This window comes from Littorina saxatilis, linkage group LG7, assembly GCF_037325665.1.
Source record: "Littorina saxatilis isolate snail1 linkage group LG7, US_GU_Lsax_2.0, whole genome shotgun sequence".
In the NCBI taxonomy this organism is placed as follows: Eukaryota; Metazoa; Mollusca; class Gastropoda; order Littorinimorpha; family Littorinidae; genus Littorina; species Littorina saxatilis.
The window spans coordinates 33,046,587-33,071,294 of NC_090251.1; the positions used below are offsets into that span (position 1 = coordinate 33,046,587).

Below are 24,708 nucleotides of genomic sequence, written 5' to 3' on the forward strand. Positions count from 1 at the left end.
TAAAGTTTTCTATGACGAGTAGTGTAGAACTATGAATAACATATTACACTAGTGTTCAGTCTGCCTTTATCTTCGTAGGTTCAAATTTACAATTTTGTGGCAGTGCTCACACTAGGATTATGTCTTGGTTAACACCTTGAAAAGATGTATTACCTGTGACATTGAAACCTTTGCCAATAGGATGGGGTGGGCTAAATTGTTGTGGAGTTATTTTGTTTTGTTTGAGGGGAGGTCTTTGGATTTGATTTCAGCTGATCAATGCTTCATCTGGTTTTTTGGTAGATAAACAATCAGCTGTGTGTTTTTTAGTTTGATATTTTGTATATTTTTTAAAACTAGTTTAAAGTCACTTTCACATATTGTGCATGCTTGTACACCTGTGGCAAATAGTCTTACATCACGTCAGATTCACAAAATACAAATTGGCAGCTGTACAGGTGCAATGACCAGCTAACAGTTCTTTTCTTCAGGTAACTAATTCCTTCGCACTAGAAGTATAATTAAATAGCACTTGTTACAGCAACCATCTGTATCATTATCAGAAATGTTAAAATGCTCTAGTTGTACATGTATTACATTCTGAACATTCACAAAAGCCTAGGATGTGTCTGTTGAATCTTTAAGGCTGAAGGATATTCATTATGTAACTGTGCTGAACACAGTGGCTCATTTGACCAGTCTTGTGAAATAAATTATTTGAAAGTAAAATTGAATGGGACGTGTGTGTGTGTGTGTGTGTGTGTTCTTCAGACATGTTATAAAATGTAAAAGGCAGAATAAAGCATCATGAATAAATTTATTGCATTCACAATTCGTGCATAATAAGCAAGCATTCCCCAAAAGAATAAATCCATATTCAAATATGAAATTCTATATACAGTATAAACAATGCACAAAATCACCACACTCATTACCCTGACTAAAGTCCTAGATTGTATCAAGAAAAAGCTGAATAAAAAATGTGCAACAACGAAACACAATGATGCAACTGCTAGACTCTCCTGGATGTTGCACAAGTAGCTTTTGGCTTCTGTTCTGCTTTGTACCTCTCCCTTCCAGTTGGCATTTTTTTTCATTTTATTATTGTATGGTATATGCAAGGAGTGTATGGGTGTATGATCGTTATCCACGCCAGGACAAATACCAATGGCTTTTATGCTATTATGGTGGAATAAATTCTTCTTCTTCTTGTTCCAATAAGCAGTCAGTCTGATTTGAGCGTTGCATAAGCTTGCAAACATTTTAATCAAGGTTAGTTCATAAAAAAACTCTTGCAGAATTAACTGATTAGAACAAGAGACCACATTTGTTTCATATATATTTTTCCTTCACCAAACAAACGTTTGAATTAAAATAAGCTTGTTCACTTCCAATTTTATTGACTTTGTGCAGAAGTAAAATACCTTCACCAAAAGCTTGCTCCCATTGTGGCATTTTCAAATAAAGATAAAGCACTTAACAGTTTATATGCAAAAGCTCTTCAAATACTTGCCAAATCAAGAGACAGCAGACCTCATACTTTACAAAATGTCCCTTACATTCTTTAAGAAACTACCAGTCTTTTCAGTTGCACATTTGAACTCGTACACACAAATACAACAAACATGATGTAAAAAAAGTTAGCTGATGAGGCAACATGGGTCTCTCTCTTCTTGCACAAAACAATATTTTCATCTCTAAAAATAGCAAGTTGAGCAAGAAAGCAGATAAGGGAAAAGTTTATTTCTCGCTGTCAACACTTTCACATCCCATAAGTTACTAGTTAGCACCATAAGCTAGGAAAGATATCTGTGGATTAGCAGTTGTGTATACAGTTATACACAAAGTGCACCTAATGTCCTGTTAGAGAAGAAATATATAAGATAATGCCCATCTTCCATCATGTAATGTTTAACACAACATTCAGAAACAAGAAAAAAGCACACAAAATATTCAATAGCATTAATTCTAGTCTACACAAGACCGTCTTGAATAAGCAGAAGAAAGACCGAGAAACATATATAAAGGGATAGGCCAAATTTGATAGCTTGAGTTCTAGGCAACAAAATCGTAAATAAATACAGGAAACAACCGACAGAAAATATGAAGGGACAAACATTACTCCGTAGCTTTAGCTCTTTAGCTCCAAACAATAAATACTAAATAAACCAGAGAAAAACTCATGAGGATAGTCAGCAAATATGAAGGGATAGAAAGAGAAAGCATAGAGATCACTGAGGGGCAGAGATCAATGCAATCAAGTCGATGTCAGTTGCAGGTTTAAATCTTCCACCCAGATTTCGCCAATGCTGATGTCGACTTGCTGCGGCTGTGTGCCCTGAAAAAATCAAATAACAAGTGTTAAGCTCATAAGAGACATCATTTCCTTCGTCACACACACACAACAATAACACTTTTCCACAAACGAAAGTGTGAACTGTTTGCAAAAAAAAACCACAACACCCTCTTCTCTATTTCAGTAGTAAAAATCACTCTAACACGCATCAGGGATTAGACCAAAATCATCACACAAAAAGTCATGTGACCATCCTAGAATCAATGTGTTCTTTTCTTATCAATGAGTTAGTCTATTCACCTTTTTAAATAATATATGCAGGATATTCAACAGGCCAGTTAGCCCAAACCACAGGACTTTAAAAAATTCAATGTGTCAATGACCAATGCCCAAGGTTTGGACTAAAATCCCTGCACTCACAAGCTGTGTTGCACTCTCTTGGGCTGAAAGCTGTCGTCTCTGAACGACAATTCAATGACCAATGACCAAAGTTTAGACTAAAAATCCCTGCACTCACAAGCTTCTATGTTGCACTCTCTTGGGCTGAAAGCTGTCGTCTCTGAACGACGTTTGGTGTCGCACCCTCTGCGCGTGGGCCTTGGTGGGCTGCATGTAGCTGGGTTTGCTTCCCTCTTGTGACGACGACCCACCTGCTTTACGAGCAAACACTGAATAGTTGGTGTTACGCACAGGGGTCAAGTGGGCTGGATCTAACATTGTGGACCTGACATGAATATTTATGTATGAAGTGTTCTTCAGTACATATCTACTGATTAAGAAAAGATTTTTAGGCAAGATGAAAAATGTTTAACCTACACCATTTTCAACTCTCACTCTTTCTCATTCTGACTCTGAGTAATCTGAGGCTCTTTTTCTCAAAGGATAAAAAACTTGCTGCACAGACATCTCTAAAAGTGTGTGCAGTTCAGTCTGAAGAGTACAGTAAAAAGCACTTACAATTTTTGTAATTTTTTTGTTTTTATATCCCGCTCTGGGGTTCCAGTATTGTAGATCTATGTCCACATCTAATCAAACTATTCATAAATGCCACCCTAGTATCAATTTCGGTCACAAACTAGAAATCAGGAATAAACAGATAAATTAGCCCCCTACATTAGTACATATGAACAAAACCTTATTCCCTTACCAGTTTTATTTCCTGTGATGAGATTCTCCATCAGAGAAGGCATGCCCATCTCTTTGAGACGGCGCATGTTGTCATAAGCCTGTGGGTTTGCTAAGTACAAGCTGGAGCGTCCCGTGGATTTTGGCGTCTGGTTTGGGGCCGTGGGGCTGAACAGAGAGCAGTTTTTCAGTAAGAATCTTTGAAAAAAATACATGAATACAAAAAGTTTGCAATATCATTTGTGTACTGTTCCTCGCTGCTGAGGTCTTTTCCTATTTTTTTTCCGCATGTTCTCTAACTTGTAAACACAATCTAAAAATTGGGACACATAGGACCATTCACTGATTCAGGTGAAAGAACTAATCCAAGCTAGACACTCAGATAGTCAAAATTTACATGCCTGCAGCCTAATTCCTGACACCTGTTGATGATGGTATTAACCATACAGGTTTACATCTTACCTCGCATAGAGCAGTCAGTGATCAAATCCTGGCGCTAACAGAAACTGGTCACTCTGTTGGTGTTACACCAACATGTCTAACCAAGTCTTAAACTCAGAAAATACATTACATTTGTCAGGAAAAGACAGTCAAGGTAAATATCAACCAGTATTTATGACCCATTGCCAATCTCATTTCCTGGTGTGTGTTTTTTTTAAATGTTCACAGGTAAAATACTACACATTTTTAGTTAACAAGATCCCTAAACTAGCGCAGCAAAATCATTTCACAAAATGTTGAAAAAAAAAAGAAAAAAAAAAGCAAACCTTGGACATTTGGGTTGCTAAGATGAACTATACTCACAGAGTTCTGCCCATCACCAGGGGAGAGTTGTAATTCAGGTTCCCCAGGGGCTGTCGAGGGGGTGTGGGCGTTTTCAGGGCATCTGCATATGATCTTCCCTCCACTAAAAATAGAAACAGATCCTTGTGCAAGAACTAAGAAAAGTCAGATAATCATTTAAAGTTAAATATCAAACAGAATATGAACACCAATCACTTAGGCCAAAAAAAAAAAATGCTTTGGTTACGGTTTCATGGCCAAAAAAAATAGGGTAGGTAGGTCGATTAAACTTTTTTTTTTTTTTTTTTGGTTTTTTTTTTGGTTGGTCCCTCTTGAAATGATAAAAATATTTGTGTATGCAGGATATTCGAGGTATTTTCATATTGGTGTATTCGTCCGCTTCACTGCCATCAGGAGTCAAACGAACACACTTGAAGTGAAGTGATTTGATGTGGAAACTTTCCAAGTTTTCGAGAGTCATGCCAAAGTCCAGTTCGAAAGAGTCTTCGGGCTCGGCACTTATTTTCGTCGACCCAACACATTTTATCCCGAACAGTTTGCCGTCCAAAGTTGGATGAAAATCATGAAAAATGTCCACCAAGGTTGCACTCTTCGAGTACCGACTTATCAGTCGTGTTTGTTCGATATGAACGCACTTTCCGAATACGATTGCAAATGCAGACGACATTTTTTTACGTTCGCGCAACGAACGAACGCACGCACGAGACTGACTTCCCTTGGATATGGGAGTTGTAAAAAGCGGAGTGGTGTCCCTTGTCGGGCTTGTTGTTGTCTGCTCGCCGGCGATCGATGTTTTCTCTGTGCCGTGGTGTTGTCGTTTTCGGTGGGTTTTTGTGTGTGTGTGTGGTTTTTTTGTGTGTATGTATGTGTTTGGTTCATTTTATTTTTAGCTTTAGGACCAAAAAAAAAGTTTAGGGTCGGCCCAAAAAGTTAGGGTCGGTCGGGAAACCGTAACCAAAGCATTTTTTTTTTTTGGCCTTAAAACAAAACACAACCTTTTAACACTGTTCATTAAAACATATCACATACAAATATCACCCCCACCCCCTAACAGACAGTTGTTGAAGCAAATAAAAGAGCATGTAGACTACTCTGTGTGTAGTGTTCATTCCAATCCACTTGTGTGTACACACACACACACACACACACACCGGCAACAGGCAAGGCACTGGTCAATAATTACCTTGAGGAGTAAGTGAAACCCCATCAAATATGATGGCACGTTTGGCATGAGAACTCTGCTTTGTACATGAGTCTGTATTCTCCTTGTCCCCCTCGCTGGATGACGTTTTGCAAGTCGCACATCCGCCAGCACAAGCTGAATGGTTCAACAACACACTCCCAGGTCCCACAGTACTTTGAGCAAGCTTCCTATCACTGTCACACACTGTCTTGTGTGAAGGAGAAACAGAGACGTGGACCGACGGAATTCGCATAGAGTTTAAATGCAACTGTGACTGCGCCGTGCTGCTGTCTGCTGTGGCATGCTGTACATTTTGAGCAAGGCCTTTCACATAAGCACCAGAACTAGACACATGTTTGGCAGAAGGGGAAAGTGAAGCCTCAATCACAGGCACAGACAGGAGGGAGGGAGCACCCAGCACCCCAGTAGAGTTTCCTGCATCACAGGAGCTGCTATCTGTACCCGCTATGCAGTCCTCCATAGAAAATGTTTCGTTCAGGTTGTGAGGCACTTCGCAGTCTGGAATAGGCACAGCCACACAGGCCACCGCTTTCGGTTTTGACATTTTCTGTGCATAGTCAGAGACTGGCCTGCTTTGTGCCTGAGAAAGCTGTGGGCAAGCAGTGGGGATGTGTGTCACTGAAACCTGCCCCAGTCCAGGCTTTTTTTCTGAACACGGCCACAGCTTTTGGGGGTTGGGAGTGTGGCCTGCATGAACATTCCTCGTTTTGTGCATGCCGCTGTCTCCACCATCAAAGGGGTCTCCACTGTCCTCAGAGCTGCGAGCGACAGACGTGGGGTGACTATCATCCATTCTCGCACTCTTCGCCGGTGGCTGGCCGTCACAGTCACAGGACGAAGACCAAGCATGATGACAGGTGGCGGGGGTCAGACTGGACGATGAGGGCTGTCTCACAGAAGGAGTGTTTGGAAATGTCACCTGGCCGTTGACCACACGCCCTGGGCAGTTGACCGCAGCGTTTACCTTGTTCACTGTTATAAAAAAAATTGAACACATATGTTAGCAAGAATGATCTCTGCAGCTTCGAAAATGCTGGAAATCGACCAGTTGGCCAAAACATTTTCTTTCTCATGCCTGGCTAGTTTTAAAAAGATCAGCGATTGAAGTTTTCTTCTGGTTACAAACTGGTACTAAGAGGTAATTGCTTGCTATCTAACAGTACTCGTAAAAAGAAGGGAAACGTGCATGGCGCCGTCTCCACAGCATTTAGCAGGAACCTGCTTGAGTATGAAACTGAATTATTTAACACAGCCAAATTCATCATTTTCTCCCCCACTTTCTATCAAACTCACCTGTGTCGGCAGCAGCGACTGCATGTTTTCCAGACAAGGGTAATCTGTCCAGAGTTACACCTGAAATTAACACCAAAAACAAGTGTCACATTTTTTGGGTAAACACCAGTTACAATACAATTGTTGCCATGTCAGAGTATATAGATCTACATGAGGAAAATCTCCTAGTTAACCCTTAATCATAGATGTGATTTTTTGTCAAATGTCTCTGCAACTCACCACACACAACAAAAATACTGTCACAAACATGTAACATGAGTGTACCTACACTGTTACTGTTAGACCGTGCAATAGTGACAAACACATTTTGTGTGTGCTGAAATTCACATGAAAACATTCTGTCTCAGAATGTCTTAGCTAAAAGATCAAAAGTGTAACTTCTGTACACAAACATACATACACAGGCACATACACCCTTGGATGCCCCTTGGTCTCCAGTGAAACATTTGAGTCAATATTGACTGAATAAAATAGACATCTCAAAGTGAGAAAAAAAAACCTGAAATACATGTATTGCTTTTTCCTAAACAGTAAAAGCATGCACCACAGCATGCACCAAACCTGCATCAGACAAAAATACCCTACCTGCGCTGGTCAGGACGGGGATGTCGATGATGTCGTTGATGTGGAAGGGTTCCTGATCCCCCTCCCCCTGCTGGTCACAATCTGCCCATGACACACCCCACTGGCCCACCAGTTCACACACATTCTGGTAACCCGTGGCAATCTCTGACGCCACAGGTCCAGGGCGACTCAGCAGCTCCAAGTGCTGACGCTGAACCACACTCAACAGTGCTGAGATCAACCTGAGAGAACAAATACTACATGAGGTAAGACCAAAAAGAAAAATATGTCTGTTTCCGGTAACCCGACCGACCCTATTTTTAAGCGCCGACCCTAAAGTTTTTTTCGCTTTTCGCACACACAAAAACAAAATAAAAAATAAAAAAATGAAGTCAATATATCTAGGTCAAAAACATGTGCTAAATAATTGTAAGTAAACTAAGGAAGCGTTTCAAAAACAAAACAAAAACGTAAAAAGACGTTAACAAAACGTAAGAAAAAGTTTAAAAAAAATAAAATTAAATTAAAAAAAAAACCGACCGACCGACCCTATTTTTTTCGGCGATGTTACCGGAAACAGACATATTTTTCTTTTTGGCCTAAGTTCAACCTGAGCTCATTTCAGTTTCTTTAGCATCAAAAACCATGCAACTGCTTATACAATTAATGTCTTCCAATACAGAATCAAAGGAATTTAAAAAATATGTCCATTCAGTTTTCAAAGATAAGAACTCGGGAAAAAATCTGAAATTGACCAATAGTACTCAAGACATTCTGGGCTTGAAAGTGATCACTAAAGTTAGCTCTGTAATTCAATCTTTAGGCTCACAAGAAGTTTCACTATAGTTCATAATACACATATCCTTGGGTACAGAATGACAAAATCATATGTTTGTCAGCAAATGGTGAATGAGGGAATCCCTGATAACTTGACAGATCCTTTCAAACTGCTCAAAATATATAGTTGAACTGAAACCTCAAAATAACCATGTCAAATACAAGATCTGGGCGGAGGCGACCACGGTGCAAGGGAAGCTGTATGGCAGTCTGGACGACCTACAGCGCACGGCAACATTTGCGCGGAGAACCGGCGTTTCCATCTGAGTGATCGACAAGAAGAAGAAGAAATACAAGATAAGAGAGAATACACGAGAGAGTGCAAGAGGTATCAGAAACACAGACAAACAGCCGGAGAGGAATAGAGATGACTGACGTTTCACTGGCCATGGCTTCCCGTGCCTGAGCCCTGGCCAGACGACGCAGATGGTGAATGTTGTGACGAGAGTCGTTCAGCTCCGTTTCCACTGCCTGCTTCTGCACACTGACCTCCAACACCTGGGGTTAACACAAACATAATACAGTTTGGCTGTACACTTGATCACAGGTTAACATAACTGAATTTTTCATTTCATTTTCATAAATTTATTGTCCCATCGCTGGGAAATTCGGGTCGCTTCCTCCCAGTGGAAAGCCAGCAGAGTTGCGCTACCCGGGTGTGTGCGTGTTTAGGTGTAATCAGCCATCTGCACTTATTGCAGAATGACCAAGGTCTTTTACGTGCCACTGTGGTGACACGGGGGTGGAACATGGATACAGTCTCTGAGTCTGCACATCAAGTTGACCCATGTCCGTCACGGCCCAAATTCAAACCTGCGACCCTAGGATTACAAGTCCAACTGAGCTACCAGTTGATGCTCTCCCCCCAACACAGTGTTCGGATTACTGCGGTAAACCGAAAATAAATGTAATTATCCGCACAGTCAATGGCACAATGCACACACTTTTTGGGATTGTGAGCCAAACCTTGTGATTGTTCTTCGAAATGTATCTATCATGATGCAGTAATCCAGGAGACAAGTCAGGGTTATGTCTTGAAGACGTCACATTATGGCGTAAGAGGGTTCGACGTCACGCGAAGGAATTACTGAAAGTCTCGGTCATTGTTATTTTGAGCGGGCCGAGACTAGTTTTTTTCTTCGAAATCGGCCATTTCCACGTGCGAATGAGCAAACGGAAGTGGTAATGTTGCTAAATTTAGCACTCGGCTTGGCCATTCGGATTACTGTACAGTCGGTCGACTGCGGTTGTCCGCGGGTGACGGTGATTCGCTCATGAAACGCGCTTTTCGGTGACCCGGTGATCAACCACAGTCGATGGACTGGGCAGTCGATCGACTGTCAGTCGGTTCACTGCTACCTTATGAAACTGGCCCCAGGCCTCCATCATTATAGTTTGGCTGTAAACTTTACTGGTGTTTACAACTGACCACAGTATAACACATTGAAACTGCTAATAAAACAACAAATACAGAAACACTGCTAGTATAATTATAATACAGGACTGATGATAACTGAGTAGAGTTAACTTTCACCGGCTTTACAATTTTTTGGTTCTGAAAAGGTTTTTGTTTCATGAGTCTTCACATGAACAAGATGCCTTTGGACTCTCAGAAACTCCAACAGAAACAAGACACATATATCTACCACAGCTGAAGGACTTGTAAGTGCAACACCTGGAGTTGAGCAAGACGCCAACAAAACAAGAAGAGCAAACGCTCGATCGAGTCACTTTCGCAGTTCTGAATATTATATGAGGCATCAGATGGACAGGAAGAAATTGCTATTCACAACACAATGAGTCACGTTCACATAAAATTTGAGCCCGGTCACTTTTATAGTTTCCGAGAAAAGCCCAACGTTAAGTTGTGTGTTGCCGAACAGAAAAGGCTAGTTATCTCCCTTGTTTTTCTGATAACGTTCGTAAAAGGCTACAGATGTAAATACTTTGATGTAAAGAATAATCCTACAAAGTTTCAATCACATCCGATGAACTTTGTCAAAGATATAAAATGTCTAATTTTTCCTTTGACGCTGACCTGTGACCTTGAAAAAGGTCAAAGGTCAACGAAACCATCGTTAAAGTGTAGAGGTCATTGGAGGTCACGACTAAACAAAATATGAGCCCGATCGCTTTGATAGTTTCCGAGAAAAGTTTGTCAAAGATATAAAATGTCTAATTTTTCCTTTGACGCTGACCTGTGACCTTGAAAAAGGTCAAAGGTCAACGAAACCATCGTTAAAGTGTAGAGGTCATTGGAGGTCACGACTAAACAAAATATGAGCCCGATCGCTTTGATAGTTTCCGAGAAAAGTCCAATGTTAAGGTGGTGTCTACGGCCGGCCGGCCGGCCGGACTAACACTGACCGATTACATAGAGTCACTTTTTCTCAAGTGACTCAAAAACTGAACTAAGAAGGCTGGAACTTCCATATCTATTCTGTACAAAGCTAATAATCCAAATTCTTCTTCTTCTTCTGCGTCCATGGGCTGAAACTCCCATGTACACTTGTGTTTTTTGCACAAGTGGGATTTTACATGTACGACCGTTTTTACCCCGCCATTTAGGCAGCCATACGCCACTTTCGGGGGAGTCCGAATTCAAAACATCACAAGGAAATTTTATCTGACATTAACAAAACCTAAACTGCAGCCACACACACACACACACCTGGTAGAAGAGAGGGTTGTTGGTGCCGACAGCAGCAGCCTGAGACTGCAGCGTGTGGAGTGTGTGAGTGTTGTCCTGCAGGCGCTGGGACAGAGTCTGGCGCTGCACTTCTTGACCCCTCAGCTTCTTCTGTAGGCCACTCACCACCCCCTGGATCTTCTGCAACGTCTGCAAGGAATGGACAGGAACATAAATTGTGTACCAGTAGAAAGTTGATGTCTAATGCAATCAGTTTCTGAGCACTCCTTGTCCACTCCCCTGGCCGTAAACAATCTCAGATGTCACTTTATCTTTATCTTGACTGCTTGAGGCTGATAAGCTAAAGTTTATGCATCTTTGTTGCTCAGATAACGTATAACTGGCAACAATTTAGAACACCCGTTGCTCAAAATGTCTAAAATAAAGTTGTAATATTTGGCATAGATAAAATCAATCTCATGGGTATGCTGACAGAGTGATGCAAGAGGCAACCAGTTCCAAACAAGTACAAAATTCAATCTGTCGCTACTTATCACTTCAGCATGATCCAGAGTCTCTATCAATGTGACCCGACGTACCTGAGGTTGTGTGTGTGTGAGCTGAGAGGCCCTGTGCAGACACTTGTGCTTGCAGTGCAGTCTCCACTGGACGTCACGCACATTGGTCTCTTGCTGCAGCTGTTGGTCCCTCAGCGCTCGCCGGTCATTGTACGCTGTTTGCAGACTCGCACGCAGACTGAGAAAATATACATATCTTCATCAAGTATTTTTCCGTCATCTTATACTTGAAGGAAGTGTTGTGTGTTCATTAAAAAAGGAATAGAAGAAGACAAGTTTAGACATTTCTTTTAGGTATACCATAACTTCTTTTGCAATCCATATTCCTTTTCCTGATGAAATGCGGTTCAAGCTATTTTATACCCATTAGTTATAAAAGTAGACAGACATTTTAAACAGCAGTTCTCCGACAGATTTGTACAAGCTTCAGGTTCTTTTGTAAGTTGTATAAACCTTTTGCTATCTGAATCCCTTACTGGTTCCAGAACGATCCCCTCCCCCCTTCATCATACTCCCATCTATCCTCAGACATCAAACTGTCAAGTCAGTTTCACTCGTCTTCACACTCGCATCCAAGTAACATACAGATAACTCACGTCTGTAGATCAGCTGGCAAAGAAAGTGTCTGAGCAACACTGGGCCTCTCACATTTCTGCAGTTTGCCTTTCAGTTCAGTTATCTGAAAACAAGATGCACTGAAGTGTATATACGGCAAAACTAAATATCTGTGTATCTTTCACTGTCAAACCCGATGTAACAAAACACAAGATTATGCCAGTCGTTTAATTTTAAAACCTGTGTATTTTTGTTTCTCTCAAGAAAAACACAACTGCAGTTATTGGGATATTTATGCAGGTAACAGAAGTAACAAGCGATCACCAAAGAATAATTGCTGCTTGAACCATTTTTTCAGTACAATGTCCAATTCTCTACCAGACTGGCTCACCACGTGTCAATTGTTCATTTGTTGATGTAGGAATAACCTTAAAACAGATGCCCTTACAAAAATCGTATTGATTTAAACAAATGTTTTATCCATGCAATTATTTCTCTCCAGCCATCCTTTCCTTCCTTGAGTGTTCTCTCTTTGAACAATCGTCAATAATTTGCTAGAGAATCAGAAGACCATTGATGAGAACTTGCCCCACAACTTACCTCCTTTCGTAGCTCCTCCACAATCTTCCCATAGCGACTGACATGAAAATCCACACTGAGTACATTCTTCTTCATCTGAAACAAAAGACAAAGAATGTAACTTTAGTCAGCTGCTTTCATTTATTTATTTTTTTTATTCAAATTCATGAATAGTTGTGTCCAAACCCAATAAAATGATGACCACTGGAAGAAAAAAAATAAAAAAATAATTACCCATCTATACAGAACATAATTATCATCATTTTGAACTTTACACTGCTAATGCGAAGACAAGCACAACGGACCAGGCTTACGCTCCTGTTGTATTTTGGTTCACAACATTACTGACCAGGATCAAACTCAAAATTTCAACAGCTAATACTGTATTGGACACTCAACACCAGCTGTCGGTATTCATCTTTTTTTCTCCCCCAGGCACTGTCCTCATTTTATCCAGTGATACTCACACTGAGACGTATGTTTTTCGCCCTGTCAGCATACTTGAGAGTGTTGTAGGTGTCTTCGTAGGACAGGTGTGAGGGGCTGAAAATATAGGACGCACAACTTTGCACACATGAAATACTTCAAATTTTAACATTTTATCAGACCTGGGAACCCCTGTTTTGCACTTGTAGCCTTCTCAAAGAAACTTGGCGTATTCTCAGAAAAATGAGTGTACTCCACACATCATTCAAACCTCCCAAATACTGGATTGGTTTAAGTTCAGGCATGGGAACAGGAAATCATCAAAAAGGAGGAAAATAATGTGTGGGGGTCACTGCGGGGGCCACAGGGGGCCACAGAGGCCACTATAGGGTTTTTGGCATTTTCCACACCTAAAACGTGCACCAGGAGCAGACCTGTTTACCCCCATAAGTGTTTTGGAGTAATGCTCTGCCCCAAAAATAGTAATCCTGGCACAAAAATAGTAATCATCCAGCATTCGTCGCCAATTACAACGCCGCGGCACATGACAACTGTGTCTGCGAAACGCAATCATGCACATATATCCATCATTTACAAACAAAACACATCAGTCAGTTTTTGTAGTCATCATAATTTCAAAGAAGATCACATCAAAAGCACATGCATCACTGATTCTTTTTCTTTTGCTCGTAGTAGGCCTTTTTCAGTGTGTCAAGCGCTTCTCTACTGTACTTGCGCTTGCCGAATGAGTGAGGGCGAGACTTCACCACTAGAATAAGGCTCTCCAGCGTCTCATCAGACAGACATGATCTCTGGTCAGTCCTGTGCTTTTTCACCCCATTTTGCCATTGAAGAAAACAATGCCAAACATGTGAATTGATAAAAAAAAAAAAAAATTTAAAAAAATAAAAATAAAAAAATTAAATTTTTATTTATGAAAATCGTAGTCTTGACACGGATAGCGGAATGGCGTATTTTTTGCAGAAAATCGTAATAAATTACGCCAAAATCGTAAGGGTAAATAGGTCTGCAGGAGACACCATAACTTTACAAAACAGTGCACTTGAAGCTGCAGTAATTTCTCACCAATGTGTTCAAAATCGTTAACACTAACAGAGAGCTCCACTGTGTGTTCGTTTTAGACTTTGCCTTTCGTCAACCAGATCGAAGTCTTCACTCTCTCCTCAAGCCAACCAAAATTCCATTTGTTTTTCACACTTGAGTCGATTTCGGCCGCAAGGGCCTTATCGCTTTTCGTAATTCGTTGATGCATGGTGACCAAAATGGCGCGTGGGCTAGAAACTGCACGATCCGTAAAAACAAAGAAAGCGCTCAGAAATCGTCGGCAAATTCCGGAACAAGCATAAAACCACTTGCTTGGCTGTTTCCGACAGCATTCTTATCATCCTCGGGTTCTACCTGGCAAATTTTGTACAAGCAACATTCAGTCCAAATAAGAATACGCCAATTGAGAATAAACTATCGCCGATGGAAGCTGTTACGCGGATGAAAGTACCGTACCCCCCCCCCCCCCCCCCCCCAATTTTCTCAAGGGATTTACACCGATCTCAGAAATGACCCTGGGGCTCATCAAAAAGGCGGATTTCCGCCAAAAGGCAATTTCCGCCAAACGGCGGAAGATTCTCTTGCCTGTAAGTTACGATTGTGAAGAAAAGTAGTCTATGAATTTGTTTGATCGTATTTATTTTCCACCGACCGTACTGATCGTATTTTAGACAATCAAGCGTACAAAATATGCCGAAATCATATGGGTTCCCAAGTCTGTTTTACAGTTAAAGTTCAAAGTATTATTAACTGACCTTTATCCCATTATCAGTCAGCTTCAAAGGAAAAAATAAAATCTTGAATATTTCACTTTTTAAGTTCAAAGTATTATGAACTGACCTTTATCCCCTGATCAGTCAGCTTCAAAGGAAAAAATAAAATCTTGAATATTTCACTTTTTAAGTTCAAAGTATTATGAACTGACCTTTATCCCCTGATCAGTCAGCTTCAAAGGAAAAATATAAAATCTTGAATATTTGACTTTTACACAAGAAGCTGACTGCTTTGAAATCAGCACAAGTCATGATAAGAAACTTGCATGTGTTTGACAACCAACAACAACATTAAGTAGCATAAATCGTGCAAACTGGGGCAACACCCACCTGACGGCAGCAATCATTATGGTGCGACAGTTGCCGCCTAACGAGTCCTTCAACAGACGAGTCAACTTGCTGTCTCTGTACGGGATGTGTCCTTTATACTGAAAGTGAAAAGATGACAATTTTTACACAGAGAAAAGTATTTCAGCTCTCTTAACTGGCGTTTTTTTTATTGGCCTGACCGTAATCTGAATCAGCTCTCCCAGTGTAAAGGGCATAAGCTCTGCTTGAATGGGTAGTTGGCCAAGCAGTGGTTGACAAAAGTGACCATAAACTTGACAGGAGGTAAGTTGGGATACATCCTAACTCGGCCTAAATCTAATTTAGTGTCCAAAATACACGTAACTCAATAAATAACAAGAAGTCGCGTAAGGCGAAAATACAATATTTAGTCAAGTAGCTGTCGAACTCACAGAATGAAACTGAACGCAATGCCATTTTTCAGCAAGACCGTATACTCGTAGCATCGTCAGTCCACCGCTCATGGCAAAGGCAGTGAAATTGACAAGAAGAGCGGGGTAGTAGTTGCGCTAAGAAGGATAGCACGCTTTTCTGTACCTCTCTTTGTTTTAACTTTCTGAGCGTGTTTTTAATCCAAACATATCTTATCTATATGTTTTTGGAATCAGGAACCGACAAGGAATAAGATGAAAGTGTTTTTAAATTGATTTCGACAATTTAATTTTGATAATAATTTTTATATATTTAATTTTCAGAGCTTGTTTATAATCCGAATATAGCATATTTATATGTTTTTGGAATCAGCAAATGATGGAGAATAAGATAAACGTAAATTTGGATCGTTTTATAAATTTTTATTTTTTTTTTACAATTTTCAGATTTTTAATGACCAAAGTCATTAATTAATTTTTAAGCCACCAAGCTGAAATGCAATACCGAAGTCCGGGCTTCGTCGAAGATTACTTGACCAAAATTTCAACCAATTTGGTTGAAAAATGAGGGCGTGACAGTGCCGCCTCAACTTTCACGAAAAGCCGGATATGACGTCATCAAAGACATTAATTTTATCAAAAAAATGAAAAAAACGTTCGGGGATTTCATACCCAGGAACTCTCATGTCAAATTTCATAAAGATCGGTCCAGTAGTTTAGTCTGAATCGCTCTACACACACACACACACACACACACACGCACACACGCACATACACCACGACCCTCGTTTCGATTCCCCCCTCTATGTTAAAACATTTAGTCAAAACTTGACTAAATGTAAAAATGAGACATACTGAAGAACTTCGGCTGACTGCATACCACATCATAAGATTTTGAGAGATACTTAAAATCCTTTGCCTGACTTTACTTTAAATAAAGGAGCTGTTCCAGAGCTTCAGTTACTCCTGTCACATGCTCTGCTCACGAAATTGCCAGAACTCCAGCTTGAGACATAACCACATGCATCACCCCACCAAAGCAGGAAACAGTACTGGTTCAGAATACACAGTCAATGCCTAACAGAGAAAAAATGTGTAAATAAAACAACTAAGAAAAGGCTAACACAAGAGGGGGAAAAAAAGTGAAACTAACCTTGTGGTCAGCCAGAGAGTTGATTACATTGCCTAGCGCTAGCAGCGAGCGATTTATGTTGGCACCTTCACGCAATCGAGCCCCTCTGTTCTTTGTGACGGTGGCTCGCTCCGACCCAGCAAGGTCAACCAGACACATCTTGCCCACCTTCACCTCCGCCGAGATGTTTGCTGTGCGGTCCTTTTGTCTCACAAATACCTGAAACAGTAGAGAAGCTAAAGGTGCATCATATTTACGGTAACTGATGACCTACTCTCACATGTACCGGGATGTCGTTTGACATTGGCAGTCGGCAGATCTTACTTTAAATCACCAAAAATGTTGCCACCCTTTGGCAGGATAACCAAACTTTTCCACCTTAGGGGAAAAGCGATGATCAAGGACTGCCAAGAACTTAGAACATTGCCGAAACTTGCATGGCCACTTCAGTAATTTTGCAGAAGAAAATTAATCCTTGCAACATTCCTGTCTACAGTGAGGAAATTCAGTGGTTACTTCCAGCTCCCATATTTTACCATTTGGAATGAAAAGCAATAGAGCTAAGGTCATCATTAGTAAAAACCTACAGTAAATTATCTCATCAATACTTTCTTCCCTGCCCAAATAACACAACTGCTGGTTTGCTGTGCATGGCAAGTCTGGTTGCTGCAACTGTTAAGTCTTTTTATGCTAGCTACTTTTCCTGCGTTGTTCTCAGTGCCAGCTTTCGATATCCTTGTATGATCACTGATCTGATGCCAGTTTCTACTTGCTCAGTAGCTGACTATCTGAAAACATCTCACTATCCAAAAATAGAGTTAATCACATCAATGACTGTTCACTATGAAAAATTGAAATACCTGAAAGACAGCATGTGAACGAGATGATTCAGCATTGGCATCAGTAGGGTGCTGGGTTCGATTCTTGTTGCCAAACTGCAGCATGAAAAGCAACTCCTCTGCAGTACTCGGCTGAAAGAAAAGTAAAATAATGAAATTTGGATGCAGTTGTGTAAATCTGTAATTAACCAGCCCCATTTTATGATCATAACATTTGTATGATATGCAAAGTAACAAATTCTGAATTAAACTGCTTGCAAAAACAAACCTCTCATTCATTTTATTATGAACATTGAACAAACACATTTAAACTTATGATAACACCAATAATATCCATAAATGTGATGCAGAAACATCTGTGTTACATTTTACAAAACTAAAACACCTTTAACCAGAAGAAAATGACTGATATTGATAATGATATGTTGCTTTAGTGCTCTGCAATACTTGTACATGAATGTTGTTTGTTTGTTCGTTCATGGGCTGAAACTCCCCCGGATTTTTCGTGTATGACCGTTTTTACCCCGCCATTTGGGCAGCTATACGCCGCTTTCGGGGGAAGCATGCTGGGTATTTTCGTGTTTCTATAACCCACCGAACTCTGACATGAATAACAGGATCTTTTCCGTGGGCACTTGGTCTTGTGCTTGCGAGTACACACGAAGGGGTGTTTGGACACCGAGGAGAGTCTGCACACAAAGTTGACTCTGAGAAATAAATCTCTCGCCGAACGTGGGGAAGAACTCACGCTGACAGTGGCCAACTGGATACAAATCCAGCGCACTACCGACTGAGCTACATCCCTGCCCTTACATGAATGCAAATGACAGCATGTTAAAAATTGAAACTTGACGTTGAAGTGTGCACATAAGATTTCACTCTACGTTTCTCTGGACAAAAGAGAAAGAACATTTGCTCTACTCGTATTACCACTTATCCGCCAGCCCACCTTATGAAGAGACAGGCCTGTGATAATGACACCAGAACTGGGATCTTCCCGGATGGGCAGAGTTCCACGGGGCAACAGCAAGTCACGGATTTGCTCGTTGTACACCTGCAAAGTACAGCAGACAAGCGCCACACATTATAATTTATATGATTCACCTTTTGCTTCATTTCTGTAAATGTAACATCATGAGCAGTGAACTCAAACTCAAAGCTGTTCTTACCATTAGGGCATTGAAATGATTGATATACACAGTCTCTGCAGACTTGGTTTTACTCAATAGGACAATACAGGCAAATCCAGCTAACTCACAAACGGTTAAGTCAAAAATTCGCTTAGCACAAAAAAAAATTCTGGTCCGGAATTATCCCTCTTTATCTATGTGTACAAAGTACCCTGAGCTCGAAATGGGATTTCTCTTACGTAAGTCGAAAGACGGATAGCACACAACAGAAAGTCAGTCCCAAAGACAAAGTTTACTCTATATTTACTACAACAACTCGAAACACGAAACTTGGCGTCTCACACTAGCGCATTGTGTAACCTTATTCCCTTCTTCTCTACTGTGACACGGACGCCACACCGACTGGTCAGTCGGCACGCCTCGATCATTACGCATTATGCAATCACAAGCCCTTTGCTGTGTGCAGCAATAAAGTATGAACTGAAGTTAGGAGGGGGCGAGGAGTAAGGAGGGGCGAGTGGTACTCACAGTGTGTGTTTGTGTGTCTTCTTATGGTTGGAGAATGAAGTGACAAGAATTCAAATTGTGGGTTGCCTCTCATTCAGTACTTGTAATCTGAACACAGCTGCCTGTCCAGACACTGACCTTCTTACCCGGGGTCAATGACCGAGTTTTTATCTGAGAGGAAACTCTTTTACAACATGTGAAAGTCTCTGAAGGATTGGTCAGCGCAGGATAAGATAAGAGAGGGGGTGAAGTGAATGGCGCAAAGAGGAGGGAGGGGGGGTAGTGGTAGCTATTTTGACTGCTGATGCAATCGCCAGCGGCTCGTGGCACTGGAGGGGTGATGACACGGTCAAGTGAGGTGGAGGGGGGTAGCTGTCAAGCCAATGTGTCTGGCCTTGATTGGTGGTAGTCCTGAGTCCTTCTCAAAGTGGGCGAGAGGGGGATGATTGGGCAGTAGAAAAGTGACAGATTTTGAGATCGCTGAGAAAATTAGGTGAGTGACGTAATTCACGACTGACGTTTCAGTCAGCTTGCTTCTTGTTCGTTTGTTCTTTTGTTTTGTTCTTTTTTGTTCATGTCGTCACCCATGCGTCAGTAATGTGACGTAAGTTTAGTACTATGACCAAGTCGAAATTTCGGATAGGACACAATAACAATTCGGTCCCTTCAATTTCGTCTTATCCGGATTGGCCTGTAGTCTCAAACGCTTTGCCAAAAATGTTAATATCTTCTGTCACTTAAGAATATGCTGAATGACTTTTAAACTAAAACTAGTACAAGTAAAATCACTACTCATAACCTTTTCTGAAGAAAAAAAACTGTGAAGAAAAAAAAATCACTACTCAATGACAGTGCAGTGCCCTATCAATGTGGAAATAAAACCTGTTTTCATTGATGTCATGTTTTGTAAGTGAGGCCCTCTATCATAGGTAACTGATTTTTTTCTCCCATCATATCACGAATCATCAATGACAAAATACGCCAAGTACATATAGTTCTACCAGCTTCTATTAAGGTCACCTCAACCATTAAAGGTTCAGTCAAGCAGTAATACAATTAGAAGGCAACAAGCTAAGAGTGAAGGACTGTAAACTGTAGTGGGTTACCTCAAGGTAGGAGACAGCAATTTCACAGCTTTTCTCCTCGCTCAGTTCCTTGATGTGTTTGTAGAGGTGTATCATGGTGTGGTAGATGACACCTGGCTGAGACTCTGTGCCCAGCATGGTGTGTGTCTTGCCTGCACCAGTCGCTCCGTACGCAAACACTGCACACATGCACATTTAAATGATTTATAGGAAAATTCACTTTAGTCACTAATTCAGTCACAGCTGTAATCAGTAAATGTTTCATTGCCATTGGCCTCTGCTGTGAAAAAAAAAGTAATTAAGAGAAAACAACTGTGCTACAAACTGTCTAGCAAAATGTTGCACTTGCGGGAAAAAATAGGAACAATCCCTTCCAAATTCCATACTGATACTAGTGATAGTGATATTAAGAAAACTTGATGTAAAAAGACAGCATAACTCATTAACTGATCTATATTTACTTACCCACATTCCTTACCCCCACTGAGTGAGCTGTTTATATTACGTAATTTGACATGCTTTGAGTTATCAACAGAACCAGTACACATCCAGACTGAAGAATCATTCCAATGATCTTGCTATTGTGCTCAGCATTTTCCAAACCTGTTCATCGTATTTCTCAACAAAAATGGATTCAACCTATTGCATGAAACAGTCACTCTGTCACTGAAAGCAGGTCATACAATTTGTATCTCCTGTCTTAATAATAAGAAAAGGAGTGCTCACACTCACAGTCATACAGTTCACTCTGTCACTGAAAGCAGGTCATACAATTTGTATCTCCTGTCTTAATAATAAGAAAAGGAGTGCTCACACTCACAGTCATAGTTTAAATTAATCAAGACGGAAGATCATGCACAGCAGTTACACAAGTACTTGTACAAGTTGTAGACAGCAAGTTGAGCAACTGAGTTTTCATCCCTACACCAACCTGAGCAGTTGTAACCCCCAATCAGGCCTTCAATCACAGTTTTTGTTGACTGTTCAAACAATTCCTCTGTAGTAGAGTCCCAGCCAAATACATGATCAAACGCAAATGTCATGTCCTTCTGCCGCCTCTTTCGAATGTCGCGGTGCCGCCGTTTCCTACCGAGAGCTACAGGAGAAGATTGTTCTTTTGGGTCAAAGACGAGAACATTCTCGTTCATGACTTCCACGACATGTCTGCCCACAGCATTTCTTTCCAGGTCATTGGGAGGTCGCACTCGTACGATCACTTTCACATTTCCTGACTCAGCATCAGAAGTGTTCGCCATTGTGCTGTCACCGTTTGTATTCGAATTGCTCATCACCAGTACCTGTGGAAAAGAAAAATAATGTGCGTACAGTTCTTGCAGAAAATTATAATTTGACGCTACAAATACAAATTACAATTATTAAAATGCCAGTGAGATTCACTAAAAGTAGTAAAACACACACTCATTGACACTGACACATCGTCACATACACAGTGACTCACTGTCATACATTTACAAATGGTTCAGCCTGAGGAAAAAACGACTAGTATCAGCAATTTGCCCCCCTGAACCCAATTCTAATGGGACATAGTCACACTCAATGGCTATTATTTTATTTATTTATCTATACTGGCAAGTTTTCATTATATATATTAATTATTAATATTGGTACCAATATGTATCAATCATTGAATCAATGAATCATTCAATGTCATTAATAACAAATTAACTTCATGGAAGCAAGACCTGTTTCACTATGATTATGATGCCCTAACTTCATTGAAAAAGAAGTCAGTTGCAAGTTACAAAACCTTGCACTTGCACTTGCTGCAGACGGAAAGTAAATTTGTATGTGATTGTGAATTGTGATGTCCTTGTCACTGATGACTGATGTCAGTTTGTCGTAACCAAGGAATATCGCGATGAAAAGGAGTTATTTCGACTCGGAGTGTAAATAATACAATCAATTACTTGTCTTAGAACTCTAAGGGACGTAAGTTCATGGCGTTAGAAGTAGAACCAAAATTTTATTCACGACACCTCCTAGACCTCTTCATATTCAACTTCTTGTTCAAGGGGCGTAACTTACGATGAGGTGTTGATGATGCAAACACTTAATTTGGAACGCCACAGTTTAATTCTATGTTCATCAAGAGTGTATTTTCACTTAAACAGAAAGTAAATGACAATTATTCTACGTGCTTCGAGAGAAAACATCCTAATCGTCAAAGTTGTAACCGAAACATGTTTTCAATTATTCGAATAAATCATGTCATTGAATGAAAACATTTAGTAATTCACACCAATACAAATGTTTATAAAACATTATGCAGATAATATGCGAAAGGTCTGCTACAAGTTTACGCACATCTTAGTTCGATCAAAAGTGCAAATCTTGAAAGTGAACACTTACAATTTACTGAACATTCCATACACACACTTCCACCATTTTGAAATCGCCACTTGGAAACAAGGACAGCCATTGGTTGAAAACATTAACTGCGCCATCTGAATGTTTCCGGAATTGGAGTTATTTCCCTTGACAAGAATGCTACTTTTCCTTTTGCTTTTTCAGACGCGATACTTATCAATTCATGTGCAAACGTTCCACAGAAAAAAGTTGTTGTTGTTGTTGTTGCTGTTGTTGTTGTTGTTGTTTTTTTCTTCCTTTTTTCTTTGTTTTTACATCTTTCTTTGTTGGCAATTGGTCTTTTTTTATTACCAAATTCTTAACTCTTATCAGTACTGAACAGCCTCAACATTAACATAATTAATAATCAGTGTTGATGTATCTGTATTCATTACTAAAACTATCCTTTCTTCTATTCGATAATAAGTTTAAAATACAATCATTTACAAAATAAATCTGACCACTTTTCACATTTTCTTAAAATTTTTCTCCGCAAATACTGAAAAATATTTGTCATTTAAACAAATATATATGTGTGTTCGGGGGTGTTGTGTTTGTGAGTGTGTGCTGGTATGTGTCTGCCTGTCTGTCTATCGGTCTGTCTGTGTGAGTGTGTGTATCTAGGCAGTATACGTGTGTGTGTGTGTGTGCGTGGGTGCGTGCGTGCGTGAGTGTGTGTGTGGTGTGTGTGTGATGTTTGTGTGGTGTGCCACGGTGTGTGTGTGTCAGTGTGTGCGTGTGTATGTGTGTGTGTGTGTGTGCGTATGTGCGTGTGTGTCAGTGTGTGTCAGTGTGTGCCGGTGTGTCAGTGACGGTGTGTGCCAGTGTGTGCGTGCGTCAGTGCGTGCGTGTGTGCGTGCGGCGTGCGCGTTCGTGCGTGTGTTTAACGGTAACGCGAGACTGAATAATAAGAAAGGAGAGGCAAGCTAGCCTAATTCACAAAGAACAGGAGAAAGGCTCATACAGGAACCTGACTCGCAGCATAAAACACTGACCCACTATAACAGAATGTGAGGATTCTATCAGTTCAGTCATCCGATATACCTGGTTCTTTCAGATGTCGGCAGAGCGAAAAAAGAAAAGCTTTCAGAAACGTAACGCCGCGGTAAAGCAAGAGTCTTTTCAAGCATGTCTTTGACAACTCGTGCGAGACGACTGCACGAACACATGTTGCGTCTGATGTAAGCGTCTTGTGCACAACCCTCAACCCAAAAACAACCAATAAGTGATTTTCAATAGACTATCAGTGTTACGCTTTCATCCATAAATAAAAGGTTGAAACTGCCATGAGGCACAACGCTGCCCTCTGTATCCTGAGCCTTGATTCACTCAGACGACGGCCGCAGTGGCTTTGTGAATAAGACATCGGCCTCTGTACGCTACGAAAACGTATAGAGTAGAAAGAAGACCAAACAGCCAAATAACCGACCACACTGCAAGTACTGCATCATGTCTCACTGTTTGTCCTAAAGTCTGTGTCTGCCTCCGGTTGTGTGTGTGTGTGGTGTGGTGTGGTGTGGTGTGGTAGGGTGTGTGTGTGTGTGTGTGGTGTGTTTGACGTAGTGTTGTGTGTGTGTGTGTGTGTGTGTGTGTGTGTGTGAATGTCACTGTGTGTTGTTTTTTTCCCCTGATTTTTTCGAATGCAGTGTATGTCAATGGGCATGGCGTTTACAGCTTTGTTTTGTCAGTGCAATCTACTCTATAATACTTAAATCACGTCAAATGAACTTACATTTTTCATTAAGCCTCATTGATTGATTTTAAGCAATGTATTGTATGTAAATTGATGATATGTTCTTACTTTAATTTTATTATAATCATGTAGCAGTAGTTTTCTTTACTTGCTTATTCTTTAGCAATTTTAGACTAGTCCCTCTTTAGGGCGAGGGCAAGATGTAAACAAGTCGCGTAAGGCGAAAATACAACATTTAGTCAAGCTGTCGAACTCACAGAATGAAACTGAACGCAATGCAATTTTTCAGCAAGACTGTATACTCGTAGCATCGTCAGTCCACCGCTCGTGGCAAAGGCAGTGAAATTGACAAGAAGAGCGGGGTACGTAGTAGTTGCGCTGAGAAGGATAGCACGCTTTTCTGTACCTCTCTTCGTTTTAACTTTCTGAGCGTGTTTTTAATCCAAACATATCATATCTATATGTTTTTGGAATCACGAACCGACAAGGAATAAGATGAAAGTGTTTTTAAATTGATTTCGAAAATTTA

At 40.6% G+C, this 24,708-nt stretch overlaps 1 protein-coding gene across 2 annotated transcripts; it reads right to left on the reverse strand.

Annotated features, from left to right (window-relative positions):
* Positions 1 to 777: 777 nt before the first annotated feature.
* LOC138971218 (kinesin-like protein KIF18A) lies at positions 778 to 22,556 on the reverse strand. Of its 2 annotated transcripts, none has more exons than XM_070343896.1 (20): positions 22,490 to 22,556; positions 21,051 to 21,417; positions 20,141 to 20,298; positions 18,347 to 18,451; positions 17,419 to 17,529; positions 16,580 to 16,777; positions 15,038 to 15,135; positions 12,911 to 12,986; positions 12,465 to 12,539; positions 11,906 to 11,988; positions 11,331 to 11,487; positions 10,774 to 10,941; positions 8,479 to 8,600; positions 7,287 to 7,507; positions 6,702 to 6,761; positions 5,388 to 6,380; positions 4,205 to 4,307; positions 3,423 to 3,568; positions 2,793 to 2,925; positions 778 to 2,317 (listed from the first exon to the last, which is right to left on the reverse strand). In XM_070343896.1, the coding sequence occupies exons 2-20, from the start codon at positions 21,406 to 21,408 to the stop codon at positions 2,260 to 2,262; spliced, it is 3,423 nt and encodes a 1,140-aa protein (XP_070199997.1). In that variant the 5' UTR covers positions 21,409 to 21,417; positions 22,490 to 22,556; the 3' UTR covers positions 778 to 2,259. The 2 variants fall into 2 exon arrangements, with proteins under 2 accessions (XP_070199997.1, XP_070199996.1); XM_070343895.1 differs by having other exon boundaries at positions 2,793 to 2,928.
* Between the last annotated feature and the right edge of the window lie 2,152 nt (positions 22,557 to 24,708).